General features: G+C 43.1%; 1 protein-coding gene across 5 annotated transcripts in view; it reads right to left on the minus strand.

The window, feature by feature from the left end:
- The window catches only part of cntn1b (contactin 1b), an 836,554-nt gene that overhangs the window by 261,534 nt on the left and 552,718 nt on the right, over positions 1–22,302 (minus strand). The window contains exon 17 of one of the 5 annotated variants that reach the window (XM_041216326.1): positions 14,172–14,348. The exons of the other annotated variants lie outside the window; for them this stretch is intronic. Within the exon in view, the coding sequence (XP_041072260.1) occupies positions 14,326–14,348 (23 nt within the window). The 3' untranslated portion in view covers positions 14,172–14,325. Of the gene's footprint in view, positions 1–14,171; positions 14,349–22,302 lie in introns of those variants that run through there. 5 annotated transcript variants of the gene reach the window in all.

The raw sequence follows: 22,302 nt of genomic DNA on the forward strand, positions 1-22,302 counted from the left end.
TCTACCATCACCCAATATGGCAATTAATCCGCTGACAGTTATTGCCGACCCTAGCCTGGAATAATTGGGACATGTGTAAGGAATGAAAGTACAATCAGTGCCTCAGAAAATAGGCTCCATCAAGGATTCAACATAGGAGAGGAGGTAAGGGAAGAAAAATAACATCCAAATATACAATCACTTCACAACTTGTTAATATCTAATTAAACACAGCTTATTCCTTATCTTAAACATTAAATCATGAGTGAGGTATGTTCTTATAGTTACACTTTGTAAAAATGACAGATACAGCTTGGACATGACAGATTACTGCAGTTACAAGACTGGATTCCTCATAGAATATTTTGACCTGGCCAACTAAAACATTTATTAAACCTAGATAAATTGCCATATTCACCAACAATAAAGGAAAAGCTCATTTGTGGAAATTAGTTAGGAGCAATAGTAGAACTGAAACATGGACAAATTCCTCAATCTCCAAAAAAGAAACATTTTGTCTTAAGAATTCCTTTTGCATTTTGAAATATGTTGAAACCACCTTCTTGCTCTCTACATATTGGTATTGCTAACTGATCGTCCATAGTGTTGCTCACAGACAAATGCTTAAAAAAAGGAGTCAAACTTTGTTTGAGCAAAAGTTCAAGTGAAATATATTTGGCCATTCTGAAACTGAGCCAAATTGGTAATGTTTCAGAAGACAAATAAATCATTACTCTCCCTGAAGAAAACAAGTCCCTTTGCCTCTAGACTATTTGCTCGCTAGACTGTCTACGTCTTCTACTCTCTCGGTAGACTGTCTATTTCTTTACTGAGTGTTTCAACTGGGCCTAGTCTTCATTCCACAATTTGGTTGCCCACTTCTAATTCAACAACTCAAAGCATGAAATTGCAATCTTCCAATCATTTTCATTTCCTGGCACAAAATGGTCTTGATTAATGCAGAAACGCGCAGTACAGAAAGCCCAGTTTAATGTTGCCCTGTTTTACGCTGTTTCACTTTAATGCCAATGGGGCATTATTCTCATTTAGAGTCACGAAATTCGTTTTAATGTCGTTTCCCACTGGTCTGATGTAGGGCTGTGACCTGATCAATGTAATTTTGGAGCAGCCTCTCCCTCTTCCTGACACTTTTTCTTGCTCCCGACCATCCAGTTTGTGGCCTCTCCAACTCCCCAACCCAGCCTCTCGCTGCTGACCCTCTGCCTTGTAGCTTCTTCCACACTCTAAACCATGCTCTTGTTGATCCTTTCTCTCGCTGACCCTCCAGCTTGTAGCCTCTCTTGCTCCCTAACCCACATTCTCGCAAAACTTCCCACTCCCTGACTCTCCCGCTCACTGCCTCCTCTCGTGAACCCTCGCTGTGAACACAGGCTCCGGAGATGAGCAGTGAGAAGCAAGAGGAGCGGGAGGTAAGTTCTCTTCAAGTGGGTTTGTAATCAGCTTCACCCCGACTCTCCAGATTTGCAGCCTCTCCCTCACCCTAACCCACTCTCTCGCTACTGACTCTTCAGGTTAGGGGCCTAAATGGATCATTTTTAGGTTGGCAGGTTGTTACCAGTAGATTGCCTTGGGGCTTCAACTATTTAAAATCTATCTCAAAAGCTGCAGTTGGTGTAAGCGTGGACCCGATTGCTTCGCCCTGCTCCTCACCCTTCTGCCTTTGCCCTGTCAGATATCCAAGAATTACAACTTTCTAGCAGCAATGGAAGAGAAGGGAGTGAAAGAGAAGTGGGTGAAAGAGCAGGAAGACGGTGATGACAAAGAAACACCAGCACTCATAGCCACCAGCTCACATACCATCACTGCGTGTAATTTAGAGGGTAGCTTAGAGGCAGAACCTGCACACAGTAAGACACCAAGCATCAGTGGCCTGCAGCTAAGACAGTGGACAAGCCCAGCAGAAGTGCCAGCTCGCTGGAGGGAAATGTCACACTCAAGTTCTGCTGCACAGCACTCACATGAACACCTCAATGGGTTGGGCTATAGAAAAAAATATGATGGGCATGCATAAGAAAATGCTTTTATTTTCTTCATTCATGGGATGTGAGAATTGCTGGCTAGGCCAACATTCATTGCCCATCCCTAGTTGCCCTTAAGAAGGTGTTGGTGAGCTGCCTTCTTGAACTGCTGCAGTTCATGTGGTGTAGGTACATCCACAGTGCTGTTAGGGAAGGAGTTCCAGGATTTTGACCCAGAGACAGTGGAGGAACGGCGATATATTTCCAAGTCAAGGTGGTGTGTGGCTTGGAGGGGAAATTCCAGGTGGTGGTGGTCCCATGCATCTGCTTGTCCTTCTAGATGGTAGCGGTCAAGGGTTTTCAAGATGCTGTCTAAAAAGCGTTGTTGAGTTCCTGAAGTGCATCTTGTAGATGGTACACACTGCTGCCACTGTCCGTCGGTGGTAGAGGGAGTGGCTGTTTGTGGATGCGGTGTCCATCAAGCGGGCTGCTTTGTCCTGGATGGTGTCAAGCTTCTTGAGTGTTATTGGAACTGCACAGCCAGACAAGTGGCGAGTATTCCATCACATTCCCAACTTGTGCCTTCTAGATGGTGGACAGGCTTTGGGGAGTCAAGAGGTGAGTTATGCGCTGCAGGATCTCAAGCCTCTGGCCTGCTCTTGTAGTCACGGTATTTATATGGCTAGTCCAGTTTTAGTTTTTGATCAATGGTAATCCCCAGGATGATGATAGTGGGGGATTCAGTGATAGTAATGCCATTGAACATCAAGGGGCAATGGTTAGATCCTCTCTTGTTGGAGATGGCCAGCCCAAGCCTGGATATTGTCCAGGCCTGCTGCATTTGGAGATGGGCTGCTTCAGTGTCTGAGGAGTTGCAAATGGTGCTGAACATTGTGCAATCATCAGTGAACATCCACACTTCTGACCTTATGATGGAAGGAAGGTCATTGATGAAGCGGCTGAAGATGGTTGGGCTGAGGACACTACCTTGAGGACCTCCCGCAGTGATGTCCTGGATCTGTGGTGATGGACCTCCAACAACCACAACCATCGTCCTTTGTGCTAGGTATGTCTCCAACTAGCCGAGAGTTTTGCCCCCGATTTCCATTGACTCCAGTTTTGCTCCTTGATGCCATACTCGTCCAAATGCTACCTTGATGTCAAGGGCAGTCACTCTCACCTCACCTTTGGAGTTCAGCTCTGTTGTCCATGTTTGAACCTAGGCTGTAATGAGGTCAGGAGTTGAATAATCCTGGCAGAACCCAAACTGTGCGTCAGTGAGCAGGTTATTGCTAAGCAAGTGCTGCTTGATGGCACTGTTGATGACCCCTTCCATCACTTTACTGATGGTCGAGAGTAGACTGATGGGGCAGTAATTGGCTGGGTTGGACTTGTCCTGCTTTTTGCCTGCTTGGTGCATTGGCAAGGCTGCCAAAAATCCAGTGGCCAATGTCCAGGAGGACGAAAGAGACTGGCACCAACTTTGCATAGGGCTTTGCGCAGAGCTTACAATTCATTACTTTCAGCATATAAGTGGTGGCTGAATCCATGAGCACGTTTGTGGCCTCAATCATGATGCAGCATGTAATGGCCAAAGTCTCAGCTTCCATTGCATCACAAGGAGAAAGCACCCAAATTCTGAGTGTTGTAATGGAAGCTCAAATTGCTCTCATTCAGGCTCAGCTTGCTGCTATCCTGGTTGCAGATACAAGTGTTCATAAGGGCTTGCAGCAGTCCAACATTTTGTCCTCCAACAGATTACTATCATCACCAGAGTGACTGGTTGATGTTGATATACAACATAGCAAGGTTGATTTATAAATTTGATTAGAAATATTTATTATGCGGCCTGACAACATCCCAGCTGTAGCGCTGAAGGCTTGTGCTCCCCAATTAGCTACGCTTCTAGCTAAGCTTCTCAACTACAAATACTACACTGGCATCTACCCAACAATGTGGAAAGCTGACTAGGTATGTCCTGTCCACAAAAAGCAGGACAAATCCAATTCGATCAATTATCACCCCATCAGTTTCAGCAAGCATCAGCAAAGAGATGTTGACAGCTCTATCAATGGGCACTTACTCACCAATATCTTTCTTACCAATGCTTATATTGAGTTTCTTCAGAACCAATCAGCTCCAGACCTTAATACAACCTTGGTTCAAGGATGAATAAAAGAGCTGAATTCCAGAGGTGAGGTGAGAGGATTGGCTAAGACATCAAGGCAGCATTTGACTGAATGTGACAGAAAGGAGCCCTAGCAAAATTGAAGTAAATGGGAATCGGGGAAATGTTCTTTACTGGCTGGAGCCATGCCTAGCACAAAGAAAGATGGTTATGATTGCTGGAGACCAACCATCTCACTCCCAGAACATCACAATTGGAGGACATCAGGGTAGTGTCCTAGATCCAACCATCTTCAGCTGCTTCATTAATGAACTTCCTTCTATCATGAGGTCAGAAGTGAGAATGTTTGCTGATAATTGCACAATGTTCAGCAGTTCGCAATTCCCTCAGACAATAAAGCAGTCCTTGCCGCAGGCAGCTAGACCAGGATAAAATAAGCTTAAGCTTATAAACAGCAAGCAATATTTGCACCACACAAGTGCCAGGCAAAGAGCGTCTCCAACAAGGGAGACAAAGGTACCCCATCCTCCACTACAAACATTCACTCCCTTCATCATCTGTACACCATGGTTGCAATGTGCAACATTTACAAGATGCAATGCAGCAACTTGCCAAAGCTGCTTTGACAACAACTCCAAAACCTGCAACTGTTACTCCCTGGAAAGACAAAGGTGGCAGGCAGGCATGTGAGAATGCCACCACCTGCAAGTTCCCCTCCAAGTCTCACACAATCCTGAGATATGTAGAAACATATCAACATTCCTTTCTTGTCACTGGGTCAAAATCCTGGAACTCCATGTGTGGCAGAATTGTGTGCCTACACCACATGGGCTGCAGCAGTTCAAGAAGGCAGCTCATCTTCATTTTCTCAAGGGAAATCAGAGATGGGCAATAAATGCTGACCTTACCAGTGATGCTCACATCCCGCGAATGATTAAAATAAGGAGGTCCAACTAGATAGGGTGAGGAACGGCTAAACTAATGTGCGCCATTTATGTTCAACAGTGTGCTATTTGGATTAAAGGGAGCGAAGGTGATGCTGTAACACAGGAAAAATGAGGACGGAGAAAGTAAATTTCACTGAAGATAAGGGCATCAAAGGTGGAGGTGAATGTGTGATTTATCAGGTTGATAGCTGCAGAAAGTATTGAGGGTAACAAAGGGCCAAAGGTTAGACAGTTGGCCGTTTGAAAATGATGTTGTAAGTGATCTGGTGAGGGATTTTTTATGAGGCAGACACAGAAGGAAATGCTGAAAGGGGATAAGTGGTCAGAGGCACATGGTAATGATTAGAGATGGTCTGGTCTGTAAATGAGGCCATGCGATTAGAGTGACCAGGTGAGATGGCAAGGGTAAGTGAATAGAGTAGAAGAGTTTATATGGAAGGAGAGATTAAAGGAGGATGGCAGGGCAGGCAAGTCAGAGGGCAGAGGGAAAAGTGAGTTGAAATGGAGGTTGAAATCATCGAAAATGAGAAATCATTTGCTGCAAAAGTTGAGGGAGGAAAGGAGGCTATCTGAGTGAGAAATTTGATGTGGGGCGTCATATACTGAGGTTCTCAAAATAGGAGGAATGAGGGGACAGTCAAAGGTGAGATTTGGTGATAAGGAGCACTCTGCCACCACAATGGTTTGGGAAAAGCAAGCGGTGGAAAATATAGCCAGCTTGGGAGACTTCAGTAAAGGGCCAAGTGTCACTGCCTACCAGCCAAGTTTTCATCAAGGCCATAATGTTGATGGAATCATATACAATAAGGCCATGAATGGCAAGGATCTTCTTCACAAGTGAACAAACTTTCTGGCAGGAGCTGTGGAGAGTCCACAGGTCAGCAGTGGTCAACTACAGCAGTGTAGTGGCGATGTTACTGGACTAATAACCCTGGGCTGGACTAATGATCTGGAGATGTGAGATCAAATCCCACCAGGGCAATTGGGGAATCTGAATTCAGTTCAAAAATAAACCTGGAAAACAAACTAGAATTGGTCATGCACATGGAACTATCAAATTGCTATAAAAAGCCATGTGGTTCACTGATATGCTTCAGGGAAGGAAATGTGCTGTCCTTATCTGGTCTGGCCTACATGTAACTCCAGAACTGGTCTCTGAAATAGCACAAGCCAATCAGTTGCACCAAGCCACTAAGCTTAGAGCAGTTCAAAAAGAGGTCTCACCATCACCTTCTTGAGGGAAACTACAATGAGGACTAAACACTGGCCTGGCCAGTGATGCCCACATTTTGTGAAAGAATGAGTGAAAACTGACAGGAAGGAGGCTGGAGATTAGCCCCCAGCAGATGCATTCAGTGAGAAAGATGGCAAGTGAGGACAATGGGCCAGTTGGGTTGCTATTCATAAGGAGGGAGCAAGGAATGCCTTGATGGGCACACTGGAGAATGCTGAGAGATGCACAGAGAGAAGTAGCGGGTTCATCCAAGAAGGATTCAAATATGGGTAATTGCAGGAAAGTAGGAAGGTAGGGGAATATTGAAGGGTTAGGGTAGGACAACATATCCAAGACAGGAGAAATGAAAGGAGGTGTAACTGGGTAATAGAAAGGAGAGACAGTCGGAGGAAATGGCCCAAAATTAATAAAGTGAAGAGAGAAAAAGGAGAAAATGGGCTTAAGAATGGAGCAGCTGCCAAAATCAGAACATGTAGGGGCACAGAATTACACTGGCATGGCTAAGATTAGGGCAAATGTGTCCTGGTTGTAAACGGAGAATAGAGAGGAGACAATAATAGGACTAAACCCAAAGTTAAATTTAGAGGTCCTCTAGTTGGACAATGTTGACTTTTAAGGTTTCTGGAATCAGGTTGAAGCTTCCACAAACTTAGTTGGAGACAGGTGTGAAGGATGAGTGATTTAAGAGCCGTTTGAAGGGCAGGGTATTAGCAAGCATATGGTATATGGAAAGCAAAGCAGGCGTGGAGAATTGACCATGACACAGCAGAGGCTGACCCAGACGTGTCACTGAGGTGATTATTGTTATTGTTCTTTCACAGACCCTGGGTGTTGCTGACTAGGCTAGCATTTTTATTTCCCATCCCTAACTGCCATTGAGAAGGGAGTGGTGAGCTGCCTTCTTGAACCGCTGCAGTCCGTGTGGTATAAGTGCACCCACAGTGCTGTTAGGGAGGGGGTTCCAAGATTTTGACCCAGTGACAGTGAAGGAATAGCAATATAATTCCAAGTCAGGATGGCATGCGACTTAGGAGAACTTGCAGGTGGTAGTGTTCCCATGCATCTGCTGCTCTTGTCCTTCTAGATGGTACAGGTCATGGGTTCGTAAGGTACTGTCAAAGGGCCTTGGTGAGTTGCTGCAGTGTATCTTGCAGATGGTTCACACTGTTGCCACTGTTGAAAGTGGTGGATGGGATGCCAATCATGTGGGCTGTTTTGTCCTGGATGGTGTTGAGCTTCTTGAGTGTTGTTGGAGCTGCACTCATCCAGGCAAGCAGAGAGCATTCCATCACACTCTTGAGGTGAGTTACTCGTCACAGAATTCCCAGCCTCTGACCTGCTCTTGTAGCCACAGCATTTATATGGCTGGCCCAGCTCAGTTTCTGGTCAATGGCAACATGCAGGATGTTGATGGTGGGGGATTCAGCAACATAATGCCACTGAATGTCATGGGGAGATGGTTAGATTCTCTCTCGTTCGAGATGGTCATTGCCTGGCATTTGTGTAGCACGAATGTTACTTGAAGGGTTGCGAATGGTGCTGAACATTGTGCAATCATCAGCAAACATCCCCACTTCTGACCTTATTATGGAAGGAAGGTCATTGATGAAGCATCTGAAGGTGTTTGGGCCGAGGACACTACCCTGAGGAATTCCTGCAGTGATGTCCTGGGATTGACATGATTGCCCTACAGCAACCACAACCATCTTCCTTTGTGCTAAGTATGACTCCAACCAGTGCAGAGTTTTCCCCATGATTCCCATTGACACCAGTTTTGCTAGGGCTCCTTGATGCCACACTCGGCCAAATGCTGCCTTGACAACAAGGGCAGTCACTCTCACCTCACCTCGGGAGTTCAGCTCTTTTGTCCATGTTTGAACCAAGGTTGTATTGAGGTCCGGAGCTGAGTGGGCCTGGTGAAACCCAAAACTGAGCATCAGTGAGCAGGTTATTGCTGAGTTAGTGCTGCTTCATAGCACTGTTGATGACCTCTTCTATCGCTTTGCTGATGATTGAGAATAGACTGACGGAATGGTAACTGACTGGGTTGAATTTGTCTTGCTTTTTGGGGACATGACATACCTGGGCAGTTTTCCACAGTGTCGGTAGATGCCAGTGTTGTAGCTATACTGGAAAAGCTTGGCTAAGGGCGTGGCTAGCTCTGGACACAAGTCTTCAGTGCTATTGCTGAAATGTTGTCAGGGCCCACAGCCTTTGCAGTATCCAGTGCCTTCAGCCTTTTCTTGAAATCTGGTGAAGTGAATCGAATGACTGAAATCTGGCATTTGTGTTATAGGAGAAATCAGGAGGAGGCTGAGATGTATCATCCACTTGGCTCTTCTGACTGAAGATTGTTGCAAATGCTTCAGCCTTATCTTTTGCACTGATGTGTTGGGCTTCCCCACTATTGAGGATGGGGATATTTGTGGAGCCTCCTCCACCAGTTATTTGTTTAATTGTCCACCACCATTCACGACTAGATGTGCAGGACTGCAGAGCTTAGATCTGATCCGTTGGTTGTGGGATTGCTTAGCTCTGTCCATCGCACGGTGCTTTCGCTGTTTGGCATGAATGTACTCCTGTGTTGTAACTTCACCAGATTGACACCTCATTTTTAGGTGTTCCTAGTGCTTCTCCTGACATGCCTCCTGCATTCTTCAGTGAACCAGGGCTGATCCCCCAGTTTGATGGTAGAGAGGGGAAAACGCTGGGCCGTGAGGTTACAGATGTGGTTGTACACAATTCTGCTGCTGATGGCCCACAGCGCCTCATAATTCCAAAAGACATAGGAGTAGAAGTAGGCTATTCGGCACATCAAGTCTGCTCTGTCATTCAATGAGATCATGGCTGATCTGATAATCCTCAATTCCACTTTCTTGCCTTTCCCCATAACCCTTGATTCCCTTACTGATTAAAAATCTGTCTCTCTCAGCCTTGAATATAATTAATGACCCAGCCTCTACAGCCTTTTGTGATAAACAATTCCACAGATTGACTACCTACTAAGAGAAAAAAATCCTCCTCATCTGTTTTAAATGGACACCCCCTTACAATGAGATTCTGCCCTCTGGTCTTAGACTCTTGCACAAGGGGAAACAACTTCTCAGCATCTACCCTGTCAAGCCTCCTAAGAATCTTATATGTTTTAATAAGGTTGCCTCTCATTCTTCTAAACTCCAATGAGTAGAGGCCCAACCTACTCAACCTCTCCTCAAAAGAAAATCCTTCAATACCCGAGTGAACCTTCTCTGGACCGCCTCCAATGCCAGCATGTCTTTCCTTAAATAAGGAGACCAAAACTATTCACGGTATTCTAGGTGTGGTTTAACTAGTGCCTTGGATAGTTTTCACAATACCTCCCTATTTTTATACTCCATTCCCTTTGAAATAAAGGCCAACATTCCATTTGCCTTCCCTATTACCTGCTGAACTTGTATATTAACTTTTTGGGATACATCACGAGAACTCCCAAATCCCTCTGTCCTGCAGCTTTCTGCAATCTTTCTCTATTTAAATAATATTCAGCTCTTCTATTCTTCCTGCCAAAATGCATAACCTCACAACTTGCCACATTGTGTTCCATCTGTCAAGTTTTTGCCCACTCACTTAACTGTCTATATCCCTCTGTAGACTCTTTGTGTCATCCTCATCACTTGCCTTCTCAACATATTTTTGTGTCATCCACAAACTTGGCGATAGTACATTCACTTCCTTCATCTAAGTCATTAATATACATTGTGGCCCCAGCACTGATCCCTGTGGCACTCCACTAGTTACAGGTTGCCATCCTGAAAATGCACCCCGTATCCCAACTCTCTGCCCTCTATTAGTTAGCCAATCCTCTATCCATGCTAGTATACTGCCCCCAAGACCATGGGCTCTTATCTTATTAAGTAGCCTTATGTGCCGTACCTTATAGAATGCCTTTTGGAAATCCAAATATATTACATCTGGTACCCCTTTATCTATCCTGCTTGTTACCTCCTCAAAGAATTCTGATAAATTTGTCAGGCATGATTTCCCCTTCAAGAAGCCATGCTGACTCTGCTTGATTATATTATGTGTTTCTAAATGCTCTGCTATTACATCCTTTATAATAGGCTCTAACATTTTCCCAATGACGGAGGTTAAGCTAGCTGGCCTCTCGTTACCCATTTTTTGTCTCCCTCCCTTTTTGAATAAGGGCACTACAGGTACGATAGAGGTGTTTAAGAGGCAGCTTGACAAATACATGAATAGGATAGGGATAGAGGGATACGGACCCCGGAAATGCAAAATATTTTAGTTGACAGGCAATATGATCGGCGCAGGTTTGGGAAGCCGAAGGGCCTGTTCCTGTGCTGTACTTTTCTTTGTTCTTTGTACATTGGCAGTTTTTCAATCTTCTGGGACGTTTCCAGCATCTGAGGATTCTTGGAAGATTACCACCAGTGTATCCATTATTTGTGTGGCTCATTCTTTTAATATCCTAGTACACAACCCATTAGGTCCAGGGTACTTATCAGCCTTTAGCCTGATTAATTTCCCTAGTACTTTTTCTCTAGTGATAGTCGCCATATTTATTTCCTCCTCCACTTTTATCCTTTGATTATTTAGCATTTTTGGAATGTTGTTAGTGTCTTCTGCTGTGAAGGCTGATGCAACGCATTTATTCAACTCCTCTGCCATTTCCTGGTTTCCCATTATTATTTCCCCAGCCTCATTCTCTAAGCGACCGATGTTCACTTTGGCCTCTCTCTTCCTTCTTAAATATCTAAAGAAGCTCTTACTGTCCGTTTTTATATTTCTTGCTAGTTTACCCTCAAAGTTTATTTTCTCCCTCTTTATTATTTCTTTGGTCACCTTTTGTTGGTTTTTAAAACTTTTCCAATCCTCTGACTTACCACTAATCTTTGCCATATTTTATGTTTTTCTTTCAATTTGATACTATCCTTAACTTCCTTGGTTAACCATAGTTGGTTTATCCCTTTCCTAGAATCCTTCTTTCTCACTGAGATATATCTTTGTTGTGAGTCATGAGCGAGTTGCTCAGTCTGTTTGAAATCTATCCCATTTAGCATGGTGGTAATGCCACACAACATGACGGAAGGTATCCTCAACTCAGGTATCCACAGTCAAGGACTGTGCGATGATTAGTCCTACTAATACTATCATGGGCAGATGCATCTGCAACATGTAGACTGGTGAGAATGAGGTAAAGGGAGTATTTCCCTCTTGTTAGTTCCCTCACCACATGCAAGAGATCCAGTCTGGCAGCTATGTCCTTAAGGACTCAGCCAGCTCAGTCAGTAGTGGTGCTACCAAGCCACTCCTTGGTGATAGACATTGAAGGCCCCCACCCAGAATACATTCTGGGTCCTAGCCCCTGTTTCAGTGCTTCCTCCAAGTGGTGTTCAACATGAAAAAGCACCAGTTCATCCGCTGAGCCAGGGGGTAGCTGGTAATCAGCAGGAGGTTTCCTGATGTCATGGGACTTTATGGGGTCCAGAGTCGATGTTGAGAACTCTCAGGGCAATTCCCTGACCGTGCCGCAACCTCTGGCGGGTATGTCTTGTCGGTGGGACAGGACATACCCAGGGATGGTGATGGTGGTGTCTGAAACATTATCTATAAGGTATGATTCCTTGACTATGACTATGTCAAGCTGTTGCTTGACTAGTCTGTGAGGCAGCTCTCAAAATTTTGGTACAAGTCCCCAGACGTTAGTAAGGACGAGTTTGCAGGGTTGAGAGGGCTGGGTTTGCCATTGTAATTTCTGGTGCATAAGTCGATGCTTGGTGATCCATCCAGTTTAATTCCTCTTTGTAGGCTTTGTAGTGGTTTGATACAACTGAGTGATTGCTAAGCTATTTCAGAGAGCAGTTAAGAGTTAACCAGATTGGGTCTGGAATCACAAATAGGCCAGACCAGTTAAAGACTTCAGATTTCCTTCCCCAAAGGGAATTAGTAAACCAGGTGGGTTTTTAACCACAATCGATGATGGTTTCATGGTAACTATTACTGAGATTAGCTTTTTTAATTCCAGGTTTATTCATTGCATTTAAATTCCACCAGCAGCCATGGTGGGATTTGCACCTGTGTCCCCAGACAATTAGCCTGGGTTCCTAGACCGGTGCCATTACCACTGCACTACCACCTCCCTGACAGTGGCCTCAGTGATGTGTAGTACACACCAATAGGTCCAGGCCACCAGCCAAAGGATGAATGGAGTCAGCGGCAACTGGAAGAAAGCAGGGAGTGGCAGAGCAAAGGTCATTCCGCAGCAATGGAGTAGAACCCAGGGCCGGGTGGGAACTAGTATTTCACAGGAGCACTGGCAAACAAAGTTTGACAGAGCTATGTCAAGAGATATTAGTGGAGCCTGATCAAAGAGGTAGGTTTTTAAAAGAGCCTTGAAGAAGAGAGGGGTACAGAGGTTTTGGGAGGTAATTCCAGATCTTAGGGTCTAGGCAGCAGCAGGCACAGATGTTAATGGTGGATTTGATGTTTCGAGTCCATGTGACCCTTCATCAGAACTAAGACGTATAGAAATGAGATGAAATATAAACTGGTAGAGGGAGGTGGGACAGGAAGAGCTCGATAGGGGGCCAGTGATAGGTGGGGGCCAAGAAGAGACTGCCACAGATGTCATAGACAAAAGGACAAAGGGGTGTTGATGGTGGTGATATTATCTAAAGGATGTGCTAATGGGAACATTAAGGGTAGCAAGTAGCACAAGCTAGTTGCAGATGGCCTTGGTGGGGGTGGGGTGGAGGGAAGGGATCGAAATGGGCTAAAAGGCACTTTACCGTCTTCTGGACTTAATATTGAGTTCAACAATTTCAGATCACGAACTCCCTCTCCAATCCGCCCCCCCCACCAACCGCCTTTCCGATCCCCCTTTTTCCAATAATTTATAATTTTTTAACAAATATATTTTTTTCTTTTCCCTCCTATTTTTAAATTTATTTTGATCTATTGTTTCATCTCCACCTTTTAGCCTATTTCGATCCCTTCCCCCTCACCCCAGCCCCACTAGGGCCATCTGTCACTAACTTGTCCTGCTTGCTACCCTTAATGTCCCCTTTAGCACCTCCTTTAGATAATATCGCCACCTTTGTCCTTTTGTCTATAACATCTTTGGCAGTCTCTTCTTAGCCTCCACCTATCACTGGCCCCCTATCGAGCTCTTCCTGTCCCACCCCACTCTACCAGCTTATATTTCATCTCATTTCTATATGTCTTTGTTCTGATGAAGGGTCATACGGACTCGAAGCATCAACTGTATCCCTCTCCACAGATGCTGTCAGACTTGCTGAGTTTTTCCAGGTATTTTTGTTTTTGTTCTAGATTTCCAGCATCCGTAGTATTTTGCTTTTTTGTTGATGGTGGAGAATTGATATCAGGTGTCACAATGGTTTGACTTGTGCATAAGTGATATTAATCTGTAATTTAATTGGCTGATCAAACATGTATTGAACTGTTTAAAAAGGATTTTTTTTAGAAAAGCAAGCAAAAACACTGCCTTAAGATGGCTGCCACAAGTTAGCTGATGTCTGGTATGACTAGTTGGCCAGTTATCTGTAAGGTTCCAATGTGGAGTATCATTAAGGCTTGCCCTAACATCCTCATGGAATTTCACACCTGATGTCAAGAACTATTTCAAAAGATTTACTGACACTGCTCTGGACCTCACATTTGCATTTTGATAAGGCTGCTTCTCAAGCGGAGACAGAAAGTCTACTGGGACAATAGCTGCATGGAAAGGTGTTCTTCCTATCTCATCAAGATGGATAATGGATATTCAGGAATTAATGGCTGGGACAATACAGAATATGATCACTTTGGCCATGTCCAGATATCAGCTAAGCAAATACCTTCTGAAATCATTTTGGGCAGGGAGGTCATGTGACTAGAATAACCATTTTTGAAATCACTTTTATTACAAGATGCAAGCTGCTGAGCAGTAGTCATTGAAAGCCTGCCAAAGGGGAAGTCGCACTCCTCCTCAAGTTCAAGGCCCAATCCAATTGTTTAAAACTCCAGCACAGAGTTAGTGAATTTCCATCGAAAGAAACCTCAGGGGCAAAAATCATCGACATCTGGAAAAGACAGGTTATGTTTTAGAAGAAGTTGTCTCTGGCAATTGCAGTTTTACATGCGCTTCAATTCCTGGAATTTCAAAATCACCATAGAGAAACATTTGCCGCAGCCACAGATACCATCAGCAAAGGACTCATAAACAGTGAACACTTGTTTTTGCCTTTCTGCATTGAACATTAATTTGGCTAAGAAAGTAACTCCTTACTGTATAACTTGCAATTCTGTGTGTGTGTGTGTGTGTGTGTGTGTGTGTGTGTGAGAGAGAGAGTGGGTTGTGAATGGATTTACCTTTTTAAGTAGTTTTATACCTTTACCTAGGTAGGCTTTTTAACTTAACAAAAGAACTAGCCTTTTTGTTTTAAACTCAAAAAAGCCTACAGACTAATTTCTTTGCAATCAGCACATTAATGGTTAAGCACATGCATTAAGTACATAATATCATCCTGATAAAATCACAAAAAAACCCTGTTACGGTCAGACTTGGGGTGCTGGGTTGGGGAGTCATTATTACCCCTTCTCACATGCCCCTAACATAGGGATGCATAAGCGGCCAGAATTGGAGAAGCACAGAGATCTTGGAGGGTTGTAGGGCTGGAGAAGATTACAGAGATAGGGAGGAGCAAGGATCCGGAGAGATTTAGAAGCAAGGATGAGAACTTTAAAATCAAGGTACAGCTGGAACAAGAGCTAATGTAGATCAGTGAGCACAGAGGTGATAGGGGAATGAGACTGGGTGCATGTTAGGCCCTGTTACTTTTGCAGCATTTATGTCACTTGCCACAGATCTTTCTGGGACCACCATGCATGAGATACACACAGAACACACGAACAGCTCCTCAAAATACAATGGAAACAATCCCTACAAGCTTCATAGTGTACATTATAAAAAACAATCAATTGGAATCATTTCCAAGGTCAACTTGGGGTTTATACACTGGACAAGTTTTACTCCTCTCGTTTCTGGCATTATCCGAACCTGTTCATGAGATGATGACTGTCCCACTAAAAAGATCAGTGTCTGTCCTATTACGTGGGTACATGCTCACTCCAGGTAGAACTGCAACAACTGGCTTCACGTAAATTTCAGTCTGAGCCACACAATAAAACAGAGCATGTCAGAATAGTACCTTGGCTGATGGCCCATTCCTGAGACACATCTTAAGGAATGAATACAGTTAAATAAAAGACAAGCACACAAGAAGCATCACACCCATCCTATCCATTAGCACACTGCAAGAATGGGTGCAACACATCATGTGATGCTGACAGATATTAAGGCAGAGATATTTGTTCATGTAGCACTGCTTTTGACGGTGCTACACAGACTTACTGGGATGGTCACTGTTGCAGGCCACTAAATACACGGCCTGCTCCCTCCCCGGGGAATTGTTGTAAGTCTGCATCGTGCTGCCAGAAGCGATGCTACGTGAGCAAATTTCTCCCCCTAATTATTCTGTGACTACATAATATCTTGAGATCATTAGAAATAGGAGTAGGAGTAGGAGTGGGCCATTTGGCTCTTTGAGCCTGCTCCACCAATCAATAAAATCATGGCTGATCTGATTGTGCCCTTAACTCCACTTTCTTACCTGAACCTTTGTATCATCATCACATTTGGCTATAATGTAGTCTTGTCCTTTCATCCAAAGTTACAAATATAGATGGCAAATAGTTGCTGCACTGTTGCCTGCAGCACTCTACTTGTTAGTTTGCCAACCTGAAAATGACACAATTATCCTGACTCTCTGTTTCATGTCAGCCAATTTTCTATCCATGCTAATATATCACCCTTAACACCATGAGTTCTTATGTTGTGCAGTAACCTTTTATATGGCACCTTATCGAATGACTTTTGGAAATACAAATACACAACCACTGGCTCCCCTTAATCCACCCTGCTTGCTATGTCTTCAAAGAACTCTAACAAATTTCTCAAACATGATTTCCCTTTCACCAAACCATACTGACCCTATCTCGTTGTATTATTATTTTCCAAATGTCCTGCTACAACTAACTTGTTAATAATGGATTCCAGCATTTTCCCAATGACATACGATAGACTGACTGGTAAATAGTTTCCTGCTTTCTGTCTCCCTCCTTTCTTGACTGGTTGGTTACATTTGCATTTTTCCAATCCACTGGGGCCTTTCCAGAATCTGTGGAATTTTGGAAGATTACAATCAATAAATCCACTATATCTGCAGCCACTTCCTTTTAGGCCCTATGACACAGGCCATCAGATCCAGGGGACTCGTCAGCCTTTAGTCCCATATTAGTCTTCCTAGCATTTTTTTTCGAGTGATTGTGATTGTTTTAAGTTCCTTCCTCCCTCCCTTTTTTCTCTGTTTTTTCTACTACTCTTGGGATACTTTTGTTGTCTTCCACTGTCAACAGACACAAAATACTTGTTCAAAGTCTCTGCCATTTCCTTATTTCCCATTATTAATCTCACCCTATAAGGACCAATGTTCACTTTAGTTAGTCTCTTTTTATATACTTGTAGAAACTTTTACTGTCTTTGAATACTTCGCCCTCTATTATTTTTAAACCATCCTTTCTTGCTTTTTAAAATTTTCCCAATTTTCTGGGCTACCACTATTCTTTGCAGCATTGTACATCTTTTCTTTCAATTTGATATCATCTTAACTTCCTGAGCTAGCCACGATGGTGCATAGTTCTCGTAGTGTCTTTCTTTCTCAATGGAAAATATCCTTGTGGAGGGTTATGAAATATCTCCTTAAATGTCTGCCACTGCTTCTCTCCTGTTTTACCTATTTTCCCATTCCACCTTAGCTAACTGGGTCTTCAAAACCTTATAATTACCTTTATTTAAGACACTAGTTTCATACCTAAATTTCTCACCCTCAAACTGAATGTGAAATGCTATCCTGTGATTACTCCTCTTAACTGCTTCACTCATAGTTACAGCCTCCTGTCCCTGACCACGGCCCAAATCTGAAGTGCCTAGCACAAAGTGTGTGACTGCTTCTTGGAATAAAATGTCCAGATAATTTTCTCTCTTCCTAATGAACCTCAGTGGCCAAAACTTGGATTCCAGCTCGTCATCTCGAAGCCAAAGTACCTCGAGCTGCAAACACTTAGTGCGGATGTGGTTGTCATGGATCTCACTGGTATCCATTAGCTTCCATGTGCTACAATTACAATACATCACTGCATTCTGTGCAATCGCAGAAGATATCTCTGGAACAAAGATCAAGCTACTTTATCTTTCCTCTGTATAGCTATTTAATCTAGGCCTCAGGTCTCAATACAAAGAACACCATGTAAAAGAAATAAATGGATTTTTATTCAGTATGTTCTTTTCCAATGTAAAACAATGATCTAGGTGAATTTTTTTTTCAGGAATGTCCTCAGGCCTCCTTTGAAATGGCACCAGACCCAAAGCAGAATGAAAGTTGCCACTATTTTGGGAAAGGCAATAAATGGCCTTCATTATATAGCAAGATATAAACAACCGGTGTCAAACATACAGGGTGTGGATGATATCATTACTGGCTTAATACTGTGCCCCAACAAGGAAATTGTTTGATTTTGACTGCTACTTTAGAAAATGCAAATGAGAGGAATGAGAATGAGTCAATCAGCTTATTTTTGCTTTACATCCATGATCCCAGGTTACTTTCGTCCCTTCCTCCTTTTATAGTCTTGGGACCAGGCTTGTCATTTATCCTTGAATGCTTTAGCCAATTCCATTGAATTTGCTAAGTAGCAGCCTATTCTATAAATATAACCATTCTGGTACATTGCTCTAAACTTGAAGATCTTTTTCTAGTAATCATATCCTCGTTTTCTGACCCTATACTTTTATGACCCCCAGCTGAGGTTACCACTGGACAAGCCTGATCCCAGGCTGGAATCCAGCTTGATAGATCCTAACTTTTATTTGTTTGTTCAGATACGTGGAGAGGGGCTACTGAATAGAGTCACCGGAGTCAGCTAATGAACTTTTAACAAAAGCATAAAACATTTATTAAACAAGAAAAGATTAACTATATTACAATATTCCTTCACCCACAACTATAACTTTACAGATATATACAGATTTGTAAGGGTAACACAAGTTACAAAAGCTACCTTATACTCTAATGTTCACACTAAGTGCAGTCCATGTAAACCAATTAATAACCTGTCGTCAGGCACATCACACTCTGAAACCAAGTGACATATGCCACCTCAACCAGATGCTATGGATATCTCCTCCACTCCCCGCAGATGCATGTCACACAGTGATTCAACCAGTTTCACTGCACTCTGTCTTTCACACGAGGGTTTACAATCTCCACTCTCCAAGAACTCGCTTTGGAATTTCTCTCAAACTGACACTTTCTCCCAGGCACCTTCCGTAAGGATTAACCTCCAGGGTTTCAAACTCTTCTTCCGATGTTCCTCTTCCCTGTGTCACCACATGCATTCAAGCTTTCTTCCATGCACTCTCCCTCACCAACTCAGCCATCAACAGTACATCACTGTTCCACATGTACATAGCAAGGAGTTACAGACCTTCAGCTGTCTCTCTAGACCTTGTGATTTTTCCCAAGCCTTTGCCTCTTTAAGCTTGAAGCCTTTCTTCCTGCTCTTTACTTCACCTCCAAAGAACAGGGCCTTTGACTAGAAGGTCTGCTTGGGCCTTTCTCCTGTTCCACTCCCCTGGATTCTTGGGGACTTTTTTCTTTAGCTTGGGACTGGCCATCTGTTCCCTTTGGTCCAGTCTCTCCCTGGCAGCTGTCTCAAAACTGAACTCATAAACTGCTGTTTCTAATTTCTTTTGTGTGTGTCTGTGAGAGGACCTGCCTCTCTGGGCCCCTGTGGCAACAGCCCAGTTTTTCTACTGCAGTGTTTGCTTAACTTCTCTTACAGTTGTAAGCTCTCATTAGAAATGCAGGCACCTTTTAAAGTGAAACTAAAACTCAATCTGACCTTTTCTTAACACAGATACACAGAAATACAAATCAAACTTAAACATTAAAGCTAAAACTCATTCCTAACACCCAAAAAAGCCAATTTAACTTACTTAAACTAACTCTATTTCCTAACAACACAAAGAATTCTCCACCTCTGCCAAATTGTTCTGCCAGATTGAAATACAAATCTTCGGTCTTCCTTCTTCTCAACAAGTATTCATATCGGATTCTCCATGGATCTGCCACTCTTGCTTTGTATATATTAATACGGTTGGACATAGCAAACCAAGTGAGGTCTCACTAATGGCATCTTTCACTTGCTAATGTCCATCTTCCTTTTTGATTGCTACTACATGGAAACATTTTCAATGCTTGGTCAGCAGCTATCAGCAGTGGCACAGTAGTAGCATTCTCATCTCTGAGCCAGGACGGATAAGGTTCAAGTCTGACTTCAGAGACTTGAGTACAAAAATCTTCACTGAGACTCTGGTGCAACACCAAGGGAATACTGCACTGAGGAGCTGTCTTTCAGATGAATGATTAAATCAAGGCCCTACAGTCCCTTCTCTCCACTGTCTTGGTCAATATTTATCCCTCAATTAACACTGCTAACATCGCACTGCTGTTTGTAGGAGCTAGATGTGTGTATGCTGGCTGCTGCATTCCACACTTCCTATATTACAACAGTGATTACACTTCAAAAGTATGTCATTGACTGAGGTCATGAAGGACACTATATAAATGCAAATCCTTTTCTCTTCTAACTATCAACTTGTCCTGCAAGTAGTATTTAAGATTATACATATAAAACACCAATACATCCAACATGGTTAAGCAAGTAATGCTGTCATTATTGTGTTAGGTCCTTGCTGAGATGTAGAGGATTGACCTTCTAGAGCATGGGCTAATAAAATAGTCCTCCTCAATCTTAGATTCATCCACATGGTCACTGTACAGAGACAAAATAGACCCAAGACAACATTACCTGTGGTTCTATGTGATAAAAGGGAAGGAATAGGGCTTGGGTGAAGCACCAATCTAAGCTGAGCAATATGTAGGCCTGAATTTTACCTTCGGCAAGCACGTGCGATTGGCGGGCCTGGGAGCAGTCAGGAAATGGGCTCCCCACCTTGATCGGCACCCGACCGCATTTTCACACCGGCTGGCCAATTAACAGCCAGCCTGTGTGAAACACGTGCTGAAAGGTTTTGCTTAGTACTGCCGGGGTGGTGCGGGGATGACATTTCCACGGGCGCGGGTGAGCGCTGCAAGAAAGCTTCCTGAAGGCAGACGGCTGCCTCAGGGAACTGCAGACCTGAAAACACTAAAATAGAGGTTATAAAAGCTGCAAAAAACTATTTCATAACGGAAATTTAAACCCATCCTTGGATGAGGTTTGATTAAAAAATGCAAAGGCCACATGGCCAATTCGCCCATCCACAAACTGTAAGGTTGGACAGACCACAAAAAATCGGAGAGAATTGCGCCGTTAATGGGCTTAATTGCCCTCTTGATTATCGGTGAATGCGCTTCCGACTTTTGCGCACGCCACCCAAGTGAAATATCACGATTGCACACTGATGTCGGGACGCTCGTCCGACTCTTCCCACGCGATTTTATACCCGATTAGGTCGGGCACGCACCCGCCCGCGGGACGTAAAATTCAGTTCTTAATTTTTAAGACGGGTGCAAACAGCCAAACATTTCCACGTGAAGTGATCCAGCCTGCTGACGGTAAAATGCGAAATGTATAGTAAAGGTACTAAACTATGGAATCCTAGGGATTAACAGGGAACAAGCATTTGATTAATCATCAGAAACATGCTGAATATGTTCTAAAGGTGCCTTATCAGTCAAATTCATCTGCATCAAAAGCAATGCACAAATACACACACAAATATATGTATCTCACGCCAAGATGGTAGAAGTGGAAAGAGCTACTTCACATTGTTCTACTTGAAGTAAAGCTGAACATGGTAGCATGAAAGGTTACGATCAACTTGGTAACACCGAATCCAATCTTTTGAAAGACTGAATGACCAGAATTGCTGTGCCTAGAGTCAACCTAACCTTATTGTACATCGCAAGGTATGAATTTAATGTATTTTTGCCGTTGGCAATATAAAGCAAGGAACACCAATAACTACATACTTCAGCATCTTTAGTAACAGCAGCAAAATGGATCCAGAGAAGAAAACATACTGAGATGTATTAAAATAGACAGGAAGTCACAGGTTTGAGTTGCACCATGCACATACACAGACACACATGTAAAAAATAATCACCCATTAAACAATGGTTGACTGAAAGGCTGGGAGCTGATGTTGAGTAATGATTCAAATGTTTAAGATTTTCTGTATGTAGTTCTCTAAACAATCCAACAGGCCTTTAAGTTCAGGAATGAATGTGAATGAGATGACTTTCCAAGGATATGACTGCAGTGTACATGTTAAATCATTGATAGAGTTAGTTGTACAATCGTGTAAACCCAAAATACGCTAAAAAGATACTGAAAGTCATGCTGAAATTATATCATTGACTCTAAACAGTCACTGTACAGCAGTACACCTGTATTATATTCTATTTTGCAATTTTACACATTGTGCTGTTATTTTAAATGAAAATTAAAAGTAGTAAAACTTCTCTCAATAAGGAGCAAATGTGCCTCACAAAAGATACATCATCATGAAATGGAAACTGATCTTTTGCAAGTGCTGAAAATATTCCCGTTTCCCTCAGCTCCACCCTACCAGCAACAGAAGTTCTGAATGACCTCAGTATAGCATACTTTTTTTTCTGAGAGTATAACCATGCAAGGCGGAACAGTTGAAAGAAACAAGTTTAGTTAGATTTGGAAGACTTGTGGAAATCAAGTAACAGCTTGTAACATCGTACTACCAGATTGTTCACACACAGGTTCCTTTGTTACACACCCATAATATAAAAGTTGTTATGTGCAGCTTCTATGAAAAATGCATTTGATCTAAATTTGAGTTTGCGGCACACCCTTATGTCAGAATTGAGCTTGAAG

This window comes from Carcharodon carcharias, chromosome 21 (genome assembly GCF_017639515.1).
Source record: "Carcharodon carcharias isolate sCarCar2 chromosome 21, sCarCar2.pri, whole genome shotgun sequence".
NCBI lineage: Eukaryota > Metazoa > Chordata > Chondrichthyes > Lamniformes > Lamnidae > Carcharodon > Carcharodon carcharias.